This window comes from Arvicanthis niloticus, chromosome 29, assembly GCF_011762505.2.
Source record: "Arvicanthis niloticus isolate mArvNil1 chromosome 29, mArvNil1.pat.X, whole genome shotgun sequence".
In the NCBI taxonomy this organism is placed as follows: Eukaryota; Metazoa; Chordata; class Mammalia; order Rodentia; family Muridae; genus Arvicanthis; species Arvicanthis niloticus.
This window is the reverse complement of record NC_133437.1, coordinates 25,442,167-25,452,690: the sequence shown is the minus strand read 5'-3', so window position 1 is coordinate 25,452,690 and position 10,524 is coordinate 25,442,167. Positions and strand designations below refer to the sequence as shown.

The following is a 10,524-nucleotide window of genomic DNA, read 5'->3' as shown; positions in this document are numbered from 1 at the left end:
GCTTTTGAGCTTAAATTATAGGTCAAAAAGCAGGAGATGATGAAAAAGCACTGTTTCGGTGGTTAATATTTGTTTAGATTGTTTTAATTGCTTTGAGTTGCTTTAATTATCAAAATGTGTGTGGTTATGAGTTTGGTGGTTATATTAAAATTCCTCTGGGAGAGTTGTCAATCTATACCTTTAATGATTTCCGGTTACTGGACCAAGGACATGCTATTTTGGGAGAGAGGCTCTGTATTTGTGTTGACAAGAAAGGAGAAAAGGCTTTGTACCCCTTCCAGAGTATGACAGGGGATCAGATATGACAGGGGAAGACCCCCTGAAGAACTCCAAAAAATTGAGAAAATCAAACAGGACAGGTAGTGTGATCTGCTGCTTCCTTGACATAGGGACAGCCCAGTCATGGCGTAGACATAAGATGTCTCCAGCCGAAACTTCAGCTACAGTGAGACACTCAATGTTGTTGATTATGAAACCTTTAAGCTTCATCGTGCCATCATTCACATGGCATGAATGAAGACTTAATACAATTGGTTATTAATAAAATTTACTCATAAAAAAGACAATTGCCTTTTACCTGTTCGAATACGGAGCAAAATTTCATCCTCAACTGATGTGTGCACCTTGCACAATTCATACAAATATCTTTCTTTCTTTCTTCTTCTTCTTCTTCTTTTTTTTTTTTTTTTTTTTTTTTTTTTTTTTTTTTTTGGAAGACAGAGTTTCTCTGTGTAGCCCTGGCTGTCCTGAAACTCACTCTGTAGACCAGGCTGTCCTCGAACTCAGAAATCCACCTGCCTCTGCCTCCCAAGTGCTGGGATTAAAGGTGTGTGACACCACTGCCCGTCATACAAATATCTTAATGGTACTAAAATTTTGGTTGTGAGAAACATATATTACAGAATGTACAGCTTTGACAAGATTCATCCTCACAGATGCTGGACTGATGTTGTACAGAGACTTGCTTCCAAATCAGCTTCAAAAATTGCTGCTCTCATTTTTTAAAAAGATTTATTTATTTTATTTATATGAGTACACTGTCGCTATATTCAGATGCACCAGAAGAGGGTATCAGATCCCATTACAGATGGCTGTGAGCCACCATGTGGTTGCTGGGAATTGAACTCAGGACCTCTGGAAGAACAATCAGTGCTCTTAACCACTGAACCATCTCTCCAGCCCATGCTGCTGTCGTTATTAGTGGCCCATCTTATGCAGGTCTATAATGAAAAGGAGCAAGCTGAGCGGAAAAACCTGGTATGAAATGGAATAAAGAGAGTGGTGATGTCAGGGCATGGTCATGGTGTCTTTTCTCAGCAATAGAAACTCTAACACAGTTGGCTACAGAGGCCCCACCAGAGACCTCCCTGGAGAGCACCTTTCCCTCCTCTCAGGACAGGCTAGCTTAATAGATGAGTGTTCCCAGGAATCATCCAAGGCCCTCCCTTATGCCTCCAGTACAGCCAGGAGCAGCCCCTCAGTACCCATGTCTTGTGATGATCTTAGTGCTTTGGGCCTCTATGCTCCTCCTTTGCCACTGAAGCACAGAGTCACATCTGAGCAAACAATGAAGACCTTGTGAACTGGGGAAATCAGACTTGCTCCATCTAGCTGGCTCCTTCTCTGAGGCTAACCCAGTAGGTCTGGATGACAGACTGTGAGGGAAGCTAATTCCTGAGCTCATCACAGGCTGCCTCTGTCAACACCCAACCCCTCCCTCCTGCTAGAATTCACAAGCCTCAGCCTTATTTCCGTGCAGTGTTGCTCTTGTCTTGCTCCCAGCCCAGGGCCCCACTGACACTTCTGTAATGAGATAAGAGCCGACACTTTCCCTGGTTTTCTCATGGAAAAGTCTCTGGGGAGAAGGGTATTTGTGTTGTTGGACTCTACTGGCTGGCTTGTATTTTTATTGAGACAAGGTCTCCATGTAGCCTGGTCTCTTATACCCCAGGCTGGCCTTGGGCTAACAGCAATACTCCTACTTCAGCCATCCCAGTGTGATGCTGTGGGTATTTGCTGACACTTGGCTGAGGATGAGGGAAATCTAGGAGAAACAACACCGAGATCGAATTTGGTGTTCATTCCTCAATGCCACAGCAAGAAAGATTGCTTAATCAGTCCCTTCCGTCTCTGAGAAGAATGTGTTCCAGAATACTGTCTATCCTGTATCTAAAGCCCAGCTGTTGTGTGCTGGCACGTGCTCCCAACACGGCAGTGTTAAGGCTGGGCTTGTTCGGGAGCCAGAAATGTCAAGGTCCAGCCATGACATCAAGGGTAAGCTGAGGTAGGAGGTAGAGTTGGCAGAAATGACTGGGCCAGAAGCTGGTAGCTCCTGGCAGATTCAGAGCCTCCGTGGATCATGGCAGGTGATTGGAAGGAAAAGCTGGAGGGAAGAACCAGAGCTGATGGCAAAACCAGCACTGTTGAGGTCAGAGGTGATGGATTCTGGCACAGATGCATGCAGGGTGCTGCCCTAGGGCTGGACTAGCCTGTACACTTGTCTATATCACTCAGAAATCTATGATTTCTCCCTTTTCCTTGCTTTTAGCTCTTTTTCCTTCTTTCAGATGCCAGAGGCCAGCTGGGTAGACTCTTGGCCTTTTGCTCTTTCTCTGAAGCTCCTTCACCTGATTCCTGATCAGCCTGGCCGTCTGCCCTTTGGCTGCTTGCTGACCTCCATGCCTAACTGTGTCTTCGTCTCTTTCCTCCTCTTCCGTTTCTTTTCCAGGCTGCTCCTGAGAGTCCCACCTTGAATTCTCTGCTGTTTTTCCTTTCCTTTCCTTTTCCTTGTTTTCACCGGAACTTGCTCTGTAGTCAAGGAAGACCTTGGACTGGCAGAAATCTGCTTGCTCTTCCTCCTGGGTACTGATTGTGTCACCACATTGGAGCAAACCCTTGTGTTTCATCTCCAGCACTGAAGACCTGGGGTGGGGACAGGAAAATCCAATAGAAAACATAAAATATGGCTACATCTTGCCATCATTGAGACATCCGTTCAAAGAAGTGATGGTCAACCCCATTCACACATTTTAATTTAATTGTTCTGGAAGGAAATGCAAGCATGGGTAACTTTCAAGCCTCTCAGGTGCTACTGCAAGGTGACTGTCATGCTCAATGTTGTCAGCTGGAAACTGTTTAGAGTCTTCTAGGTGACAGGCCACAGACACAGACTTATGGAAATACTGTCTAGCTCCTGTGTCTGTCATCCTGGGTCAGCCCTGTGAGGGCTCCCCTGAGTGGGGGTAGCCTCAGACAATGTCTGGAGATATTATCTTGGTCACTTAGTACATGTGACAAGACCCATCTTCAGTGTGGGTGGGACCATTCCCTGGCCAGGACTTTCTGGACTGTGCAGTGGAGAAAGCACATGGAGGGTTGTGTGGACTGGGGATGTGATGTGAGCAGCTGCCTTAAGCTCCTGCAACCGTGGCCTCCCCAGCAGCACGGCCTCTACCTCTGAATGGGACCCAGATAAGGCCTCTCTCTGTTAAGCTGCTTTTCTCAGGATTTGAGCACAGCAACAGGAAGAGGAACCCGAGAGCACAGGTCCAGATGGAAGCTCTGCTGGAGGAGACTGGAGCAGGTAAGGGATGGCATCCTTCCTGCTGTCTGCTCTGTTCTTACAGCTGATAGACATTTTCCGCACAATGGTGGGTCCCTGCTCTCTAGAAGCTGTCAGTCAGACACTGACAGAGGACAGTGCTGGGCCAGGCAAGCTTCAAGGACAGTGAGTGGCTTGGTATAGGTGACACAGTAGAAGAGATCACTGTAGAGCTTCTCTCTGACTTGGGTCTTTATACAGAGTGTCCCAGGCCAAGGGACAGGCTGGCCTGGCGCTCACTTTGTAGTTCAAGATGGGCTTGGTATTTGTCCAGCTAGTACTGGGTGGGTGCTTTGTTCAGTTTTAGTTATTTTTATTTTTCTGGTTGGTTTGTAGCAGAAATTATGTGTTTTGGTCTCTCTCTCTCTATGTATGTTTCTGTCTCTGTCTCTGTCTCTGTCTCTGTCTCTCTGTCTCTGTGTGTGTGTGTGTGTGTGTGTGTGTACATGTGTGTGTTGATGTTTCCTTTTTTGGCTTTTGTTTTGTTTTTTCTTTCTTTTCCTTTCTCTTTTTTTCTTTTTGGTTTTTTGGTTTTCTGAATTTTTTGGTTTTTAGAGACAGGGTCTCTCTGTGTAGCCCTGACTGTCCCAGAACTCACTCTATAGACCAGGCTGACTTCGAACTCAGAGATATCTACCTGCCTCTGCCTCCCCAGTGCTGGGGTTAAAGGTGTGCACCACCACTGTCTGGCTTTATTTATTAATTTATTTTCAGTGTTGTTGTTTTGATGAGGCAGAGTCTCACCATTTAGCCCTCGCTCATCTGGAACCCAGATTTGGATCCAACTGGCCTTAAACTCACAGATGTCCACCTGCATCTGCCTCGTGATAGCCGGGGTTAACCTCATAGACTACCACATTTGGCCTCTGGTTTTGTTCTGTTCTGGTTTTCACTGGGTTTCTCCTCATCTTGAAGTTCTGGCTCTTTTGAATTGCCTACAAAGCCTAGGCTGAGTCTGAACTCCACATCTTCCTGTCTCCACCTCCTGAGTACTGTTGTAGCTACCTGCTTCAGCTAGATGTTGGTTTCTTTTATAAATATCTGTGAATTTGGGCTAATTTTTCTTCAAGGTTAAGCTCAAGATATGCAGGTTCATCACTAACTGCAGAAAGGATGCTGTGCCCTTTCAGTTCAGCACATAGAATCCCCAGGGTACTGATGCCCCTTGCTGGTGGTCATGGTAACTTGGAGAAAGATAGGTAAAGCTCTCAGGCTCCACCAAAAAAATTAGAATTTTTATTTAAGCAATGATTTTGATGGACTGGAGAGACAGCTGATGTAGGCTTTGTGACTTCTAGCTGAAGGACATAGCAGATAGAGGCGGTTGGGCAGTGGGGCCATAGCCCATAGTCTCAAATTAGCTTCCCTTTGAGTCTGTGGTCCAGAACCACTGTGTAAGTGTCAGAGCAGGCCCAGGATGAAGCCATCTCTGATTTCCCCAGTTCACAAGGTATTCCTGTTAGACTAGATGTGTTTTACCTAGCTGTGCTCCAGTGTTAAGGAGGAACAGAGAGGTGGCAGCAGCCACCTAGGTCATTCAGAAGACAAGCAAAGTTTAGCTCAATTAGAGTGCCCAAGTCGGGCTGGAGAGATGGCTCAGTGGCCAAGAGCATTGACTGTTCTACTAGAGGACCCTGGTTCAATTCCCAGCAGTTTACAACTGTCTTTAATCCAGATCTAGAGGTTCCAACACCCTCACACAGACATACATGCTGGCAAAACACCAATGCACATAAAGTTGAAAATAAAAAGAGTGCCCAAGTCTTCAATGGAGGCAGAAGGAAGGGCCTTAGGAAGTTGGTTTTTGACAAAAATTAGTATTTTCTTTTAGCTAAATTAACTTCATACTATAACAGATTAAAATTACTAAAATCAGAAGTGAATTGGAGATACTGTTGTACATGCTTCAGAATAACAAGAATTCCATGATTAATAAAATGTAGTGTGGGGCTGGGCGGTGGTGGCGCAGGCCTTTAATCCCAGCACTTGGGAGGCAGAGGCAGGCGGATTTCTGAGTTTGAGGCCAGCCTGGTCTACAGAGTGAGTTGCAGGACAGCCAGGGCTACACAGAGAAACCCTGTCTCAAAAAAAAAAAAAAAAAAAAAAAAAAAAGTAGTGTGTGTGTGTGTGTGAGCATGTGTGTGGCTCTGAGTATGTCTGTGTGTGTCTCTGTGTGTGTGTGAGTGTGTCTCTCTGTGTGTGTGTGTGTGTGTGTGTGTCTGTGTGCCATAGATGTATCAGTACAATGCCAAGGCCAAAAAAAAATAGTGTCTAAAGATGGCCTTAACTTGTTTGTAGAGAATGCTGCATATTCTACATGTTTTCAGGACTGATGGTCAAACTCGGCACCCTCACCTCATCACCCCTGGCAGATGAACAGACTAAAGAGTTGGATTTTTCCGTGCTGATATTAACCATAAACAATTAGACTTGGTTTTGTTACGTGTATAGGGACAGCAGCAGAATGTTAGTTGCCACAGACTGTCATGAATGGAAAGGTTTTTTCTGTTTGTTTGCTTTTGTTTTTGGTTTTGGTTTTGGTTTTTCAAGACAGGGTTTTTCTGTGTAGCCCTGGGTGTCCTGGAACTCACTCTGTAGACCAGGCTGGCCTTGAACTCAGAAATCCACCTGCCTCTGTCTCCCAAGTGCTGGGATTAAAGGTGTGCACCACCACCACCAAGCGAATGGAAAGGTTTAAACAGGGCTTGGAAATGGACCACAGTAACTGTCACACAACAATACTATTGTGCTTCACACCTTTCAACCGTGGTTGTCAAAATGGCTAAAATCTTTTTTGTTGTTGTTGTTTTTTTTGTTTTTTTGTTTTTCAAGACAGGGTTTCTCTGTGTAGTCCTGGCTGTCCTGGAACTCACTCTGTAGACCAGGCTGGCCTCGAACTCAGAAATCCGCCTGCCTCTGCCTCTCAAGTGCTGGGATTAAAGGCGTGCACCACCATCGTCAGGCCAAAATGGCTAAAATCTTATTTGTGCATTTTAGCACATGGAAAATTGTTAAGACAAAACAGGATCTTGTGCAAGGTCGCACTGGAAAAAACTGCTAGACTCAGGACAAGAAACTCAGGGGCCTTTATGTTCATGGAGTTTACATCTGGGCATCAAACAATATACAGATGAAAACTGACCAAAACCATATCTACAGTGAAACATGTCCAGTCTGATCCCCTACCATTATTCCAACTTCAAGCGGATAGATGGGGTCTAGGCAGCACACAGCTTGGGCCCCAGGAAGGATTTGAGCTCCTGGGAAGACATACATAACTCTATGCAAACACAGCAGCATTTTAATAGGAGACTTGGAGCACCCACAGCTTTTGGTGAGCCTGAGGCATCTGAGCAGTTCCCTCTGGATCCTGAAGGTGGGTCCATATGTGATTCAGAACCTGGGCCTTCCTTTGCAATTCTGTTTCTATACTGAGGTCTTATTTTAAAGTCATTGTCATACTGTGTAACTGGACTGGCCTTGTACTCATTTTCCTCCTGACCTGTGTTTTATTTGGGGATTGCAGGTGGATGTCACCATGCTGACTGTCTCTCTTATCTGTAGTGATAATTTTCTCCTTATAATTTTCATAAACTGTGCACACTAGTGACATAAAAACTGCAAAGCTCTGGTATAGGAAGAGAGGAGACATTAGCCATAAGCCAACACCATGATCAATGGGTTCGACTTCTTGGAACTAAAGGAGTTGGAGACTTCGCACTGATAGATCCCTGCATCTGCCTTCCAGACAGGAGATATGGTGAGCTTGTGCTTTTCAGATGACAGTGTGACCCTCTCCGTGATGTTCAGGGGCTTGTAATTGAAGAACCAATTGATGTCTACTCCGGTGTCAGGCGACACACAGGTGAAAACTGAGGCCCTCTTCCTTTTCACGCTAGTGTGGTTGAGCTGGAGATAGGGTTTTGTCACAATCTCTGTGTGTGAACAGAAGAGAGCAAATGAAAGATTCATCTCCAGACATCTCAGCCAGCCCCTCTCTGCTCCAACGTACCTAATACCAATTTTTCATGGGGACTCGGAGCTGAGGGTACAGCCAGTGTCTTGTGCTTGCAATGACCACCCATGGCCTGTGCCATCCTAACTCAGCCACTGTGTTCCCTGGGTCTCTGTTTCTCTATAATAGGACACATGATGAATGACCATTGCCGTGTCTGTGAGTTAACCTTAAATAAGGACAAGGATCTTATCTTGGGACAGGGGAGCTGTCCAAATCAGGGGAATCTATTACCCTTTGCCTAGCTATGAGATTTCCTTGGGCTGGACCCATGATGATAAGCTATTTCCATAAAAACCTGCAAACCCATGAGACGTTCTGGCTGATGTCCTGGGCACCTGTCCAGCTCGGTCTCCATGCTCAGTCTCAGCAGAAGGAGATGCCAATGTGGAGGCCTGGGGTGGGGGTTCCAGCCCTGGAGAAGAGGTCTCCAGGGTCACCTGGAGTAAAGTCTGGGACAAGGTCTGGAGCCAGGGCTTCCTGGTGCTCACATCTGTGTGAGAATCCCATATTTTTCTCATGCCAGAGTCCCTCAGGGTCTACCTCAGGGCCGTGTTCACAGTGAGAGCCCTGCAGGTCTTGACTGAGTCTAATGTCCTTGTCTGAGTTACCCACTGCACGCCCTGCTCTCTGTGTGACACATTTGGTGATGGGGTTTGAGTACTGCACTTTAACTCCCTCGTGTGTGTCTTGCACTAAATGCTTGAGGAGATGCAGAGCAGAGGGGAGGTAGGCACAGGGCAGCATTGTCACCCCTGTGTGTTAAGTGGAATGATCCCTCCGAGCACCCACAGGTCGCAGAGAGTCACTTACTATATACTTGGAGATGGGCATATGTTATTTCCTGTTGATCATGTTCTTTAAAGGTTTTTAAAGTGTAGAATCCCGTGTCTTCCTGGGTGACATCCTGGAGCATCATGGAGCTGTCCATATAGATTTCTTCCCTGCCACTGACTTTCTTTCCAAGTTGAAGTGAACCACTGGATTTTTTATAATGCGCAATGGTAAAATTTTCATTTACATCTTTCCCTTTGTACCAGGAAAAGGAGAGGAGGTTCTCTTCCTGGTCAGGAACATAGAGAAGAACCTTTGCCCCTTCAGCAGCCGAGAACCGCATTTCTTTAGATGTTAGCAGTGCTGTGGCAGGGGAGTTCCAGCAGGTTAAAAGTGAGGCTGGAAGAGAGAAAACATGAGCATCAGCATTGGGCCCACCATAACCTGAGCATGGGAGTCTAAGGAAGAATGATATTAAGACGAGGTGTTTGGACGCAGGTATGCCCACACACTTGGTGCAGAAAACCAACAGGGAGCCTGGTCCCTGGATGCCCCCGAAGCTGTGTCCTCTGCTTGGAACTCTCTCCTCCCATGTCTGCATGGCTCCCCACTCACTGCGCTCACATCTCTGCTCACAGTCAAGAGTACATTTGGTGTTGGGGAGGCCATCCCTGACCTTGTTCTCTAGGGACCCTGGGTTATCGCTATCTAATGTTGTTATTGTGGTCCCTGTATTTGCAGTCAACCCCTGACCACACCTTCTAAGATAGCCTTTGCTATTTCCAGTCCTGGACTTGCAATCCCAGGGGTTGGGCTGCTCTTCCCGGGAGGCACAGTGCTAGGGACAAGCTCAGATACCAGTAAAGGAATGGAGGAGTGAGCATATCTCAAGACATGGGGGTCTGTGGTTCTATTTACAGCAAACTCGGAGCTTATGACAGGGTTTAAGTTGTTATGTATTTTTGAAAGAGATTGAACATGATCTCAAGAGTGAGAGGGAGAAGCATCACAAAGTCTGATAGTGTCTCAGGAGTGGGAGAAGCATCACAAAGACTGATAGTGTCTCAGGAGTGGGAGAAGCATCACAAAGTCTGATAGTGTCTCAGGAGTGGGAGAAGCATCACAAAGTCTGATAGTGTCTCAGGAGAGGGAGAAGCATCACAAAGTCTGATAGTGTCTCAGGAGAGGGAGAAGCATCACAAAGTCTGATAGTGTCTCAGGAGAGGGAGAAGCATCACAAAGTCTGATAGTGAGAGTCCCAGGCTCAGACTCACTGGGAGCAGCCAAGTTCCAAAATGCTGGACTCTGAGCTTTTCAGACTCAAGCAGAATCAAGACTCCTGGCAGCAATTCATAAGATTTGAGGGAGGAAAACACCTTCATGTAGGCATAAGCACAGGGCAGGGAAGCTACACAGGGTCCTTGTTAGTATTGCTTCCTAAGAGAAAGCATTCTTTACAAATTGGGCTTTTTAACATAGGAGGAGATCTCTCTGATTTTAGCTTTTGTTTTAAAACAAGGTATAATGTTTTCCTTTGCTATAGAATTTGGCTGTTAGGAGACAAAAAATGAGTCTCTCCACTCACATAATGTGTGTCCTTATCTTCCCCAGTGAGTGTGCACATGCATGTGTGTGTTGGAGGTGTCAGCAGATAGCTACCTCCCTGTCTCCCACAGCCACCCTTCCTGTGGATTCTGGGTCCTTGGAGCTGTATGAGGAGAGGAACAACCTGTCTCAGTTCCTAAGACAATGTCCTTCCTAGGTGTCCAGCTTCCTGAGAGTGACAGGCACCTGGGAACATGCAACCTCCAACTTCACAGGGTTAAGGCATCCCCTGCTCACCCACTAAAGGCACCTAAGGCACCCTTCCTCCACAGCTCCCCCAGGGATTCCTCACTTCCCACAGCAATGATCCCACTTTCCTGCTTTCCCCTTCCCAACCACACACAGCCATCCTCTCCAGCACTGCATACATCCTGTGGCCTCAAAGAGAGACCCCTGTCTGAGTCCTGGACTGCAGCTCACTTCTCTCTTCTCATCAAGAGAATCTCTCCAGGGCTACCTCCTTCTTTGTCCCAACATTTTCTCTGTGCCCTGCTGCCAGCTCTTCCCCCTCACAGGGAGGCTTCCAGCC

The 10,524-nt window shown here is 46.4% G+C and overlaps 1 protein-coding gene across 3 annotated transcripts in view; it reads right to left on the bottom strand.

Moving 5' to 3' along the window:
- Positions 1–1,008: 1,008 nt before the first annotated feature.
- The window catches only part of LOC143440481 (cell adhesion molecule CEACAM15-like), a 22,220-nt gene continuing 12,704 nt past the window's right edge, over positions 1,009–10,524 (bottom strand). The window contains exons 1-2 of one of the 3 annotated variants that reach the window (XR_013108150.1): positions 8,430–8,554; positions 1,009–2,922 (exon numbers count right to left, since the gene is read on the bottom strand). Coding sequence is in view for 1 of the 3 variants with exons in the window: in XM_076927357.1 (XP_076783472.1) it covers positions 7,253–7,536; positions 8,430–8,789 (644 nt within the window). In the remaining 2 variants the exon portion in view is untranslated. Of the gene's footprint in view, positions 2,923–6,667; positions 7,537–8,429; positions 8,790–10,524 lie in introns of those variants that run through there. The other 2 variants (XM_076927357.1, XR_013108149.1) reach the window with 2 other exon arrangements.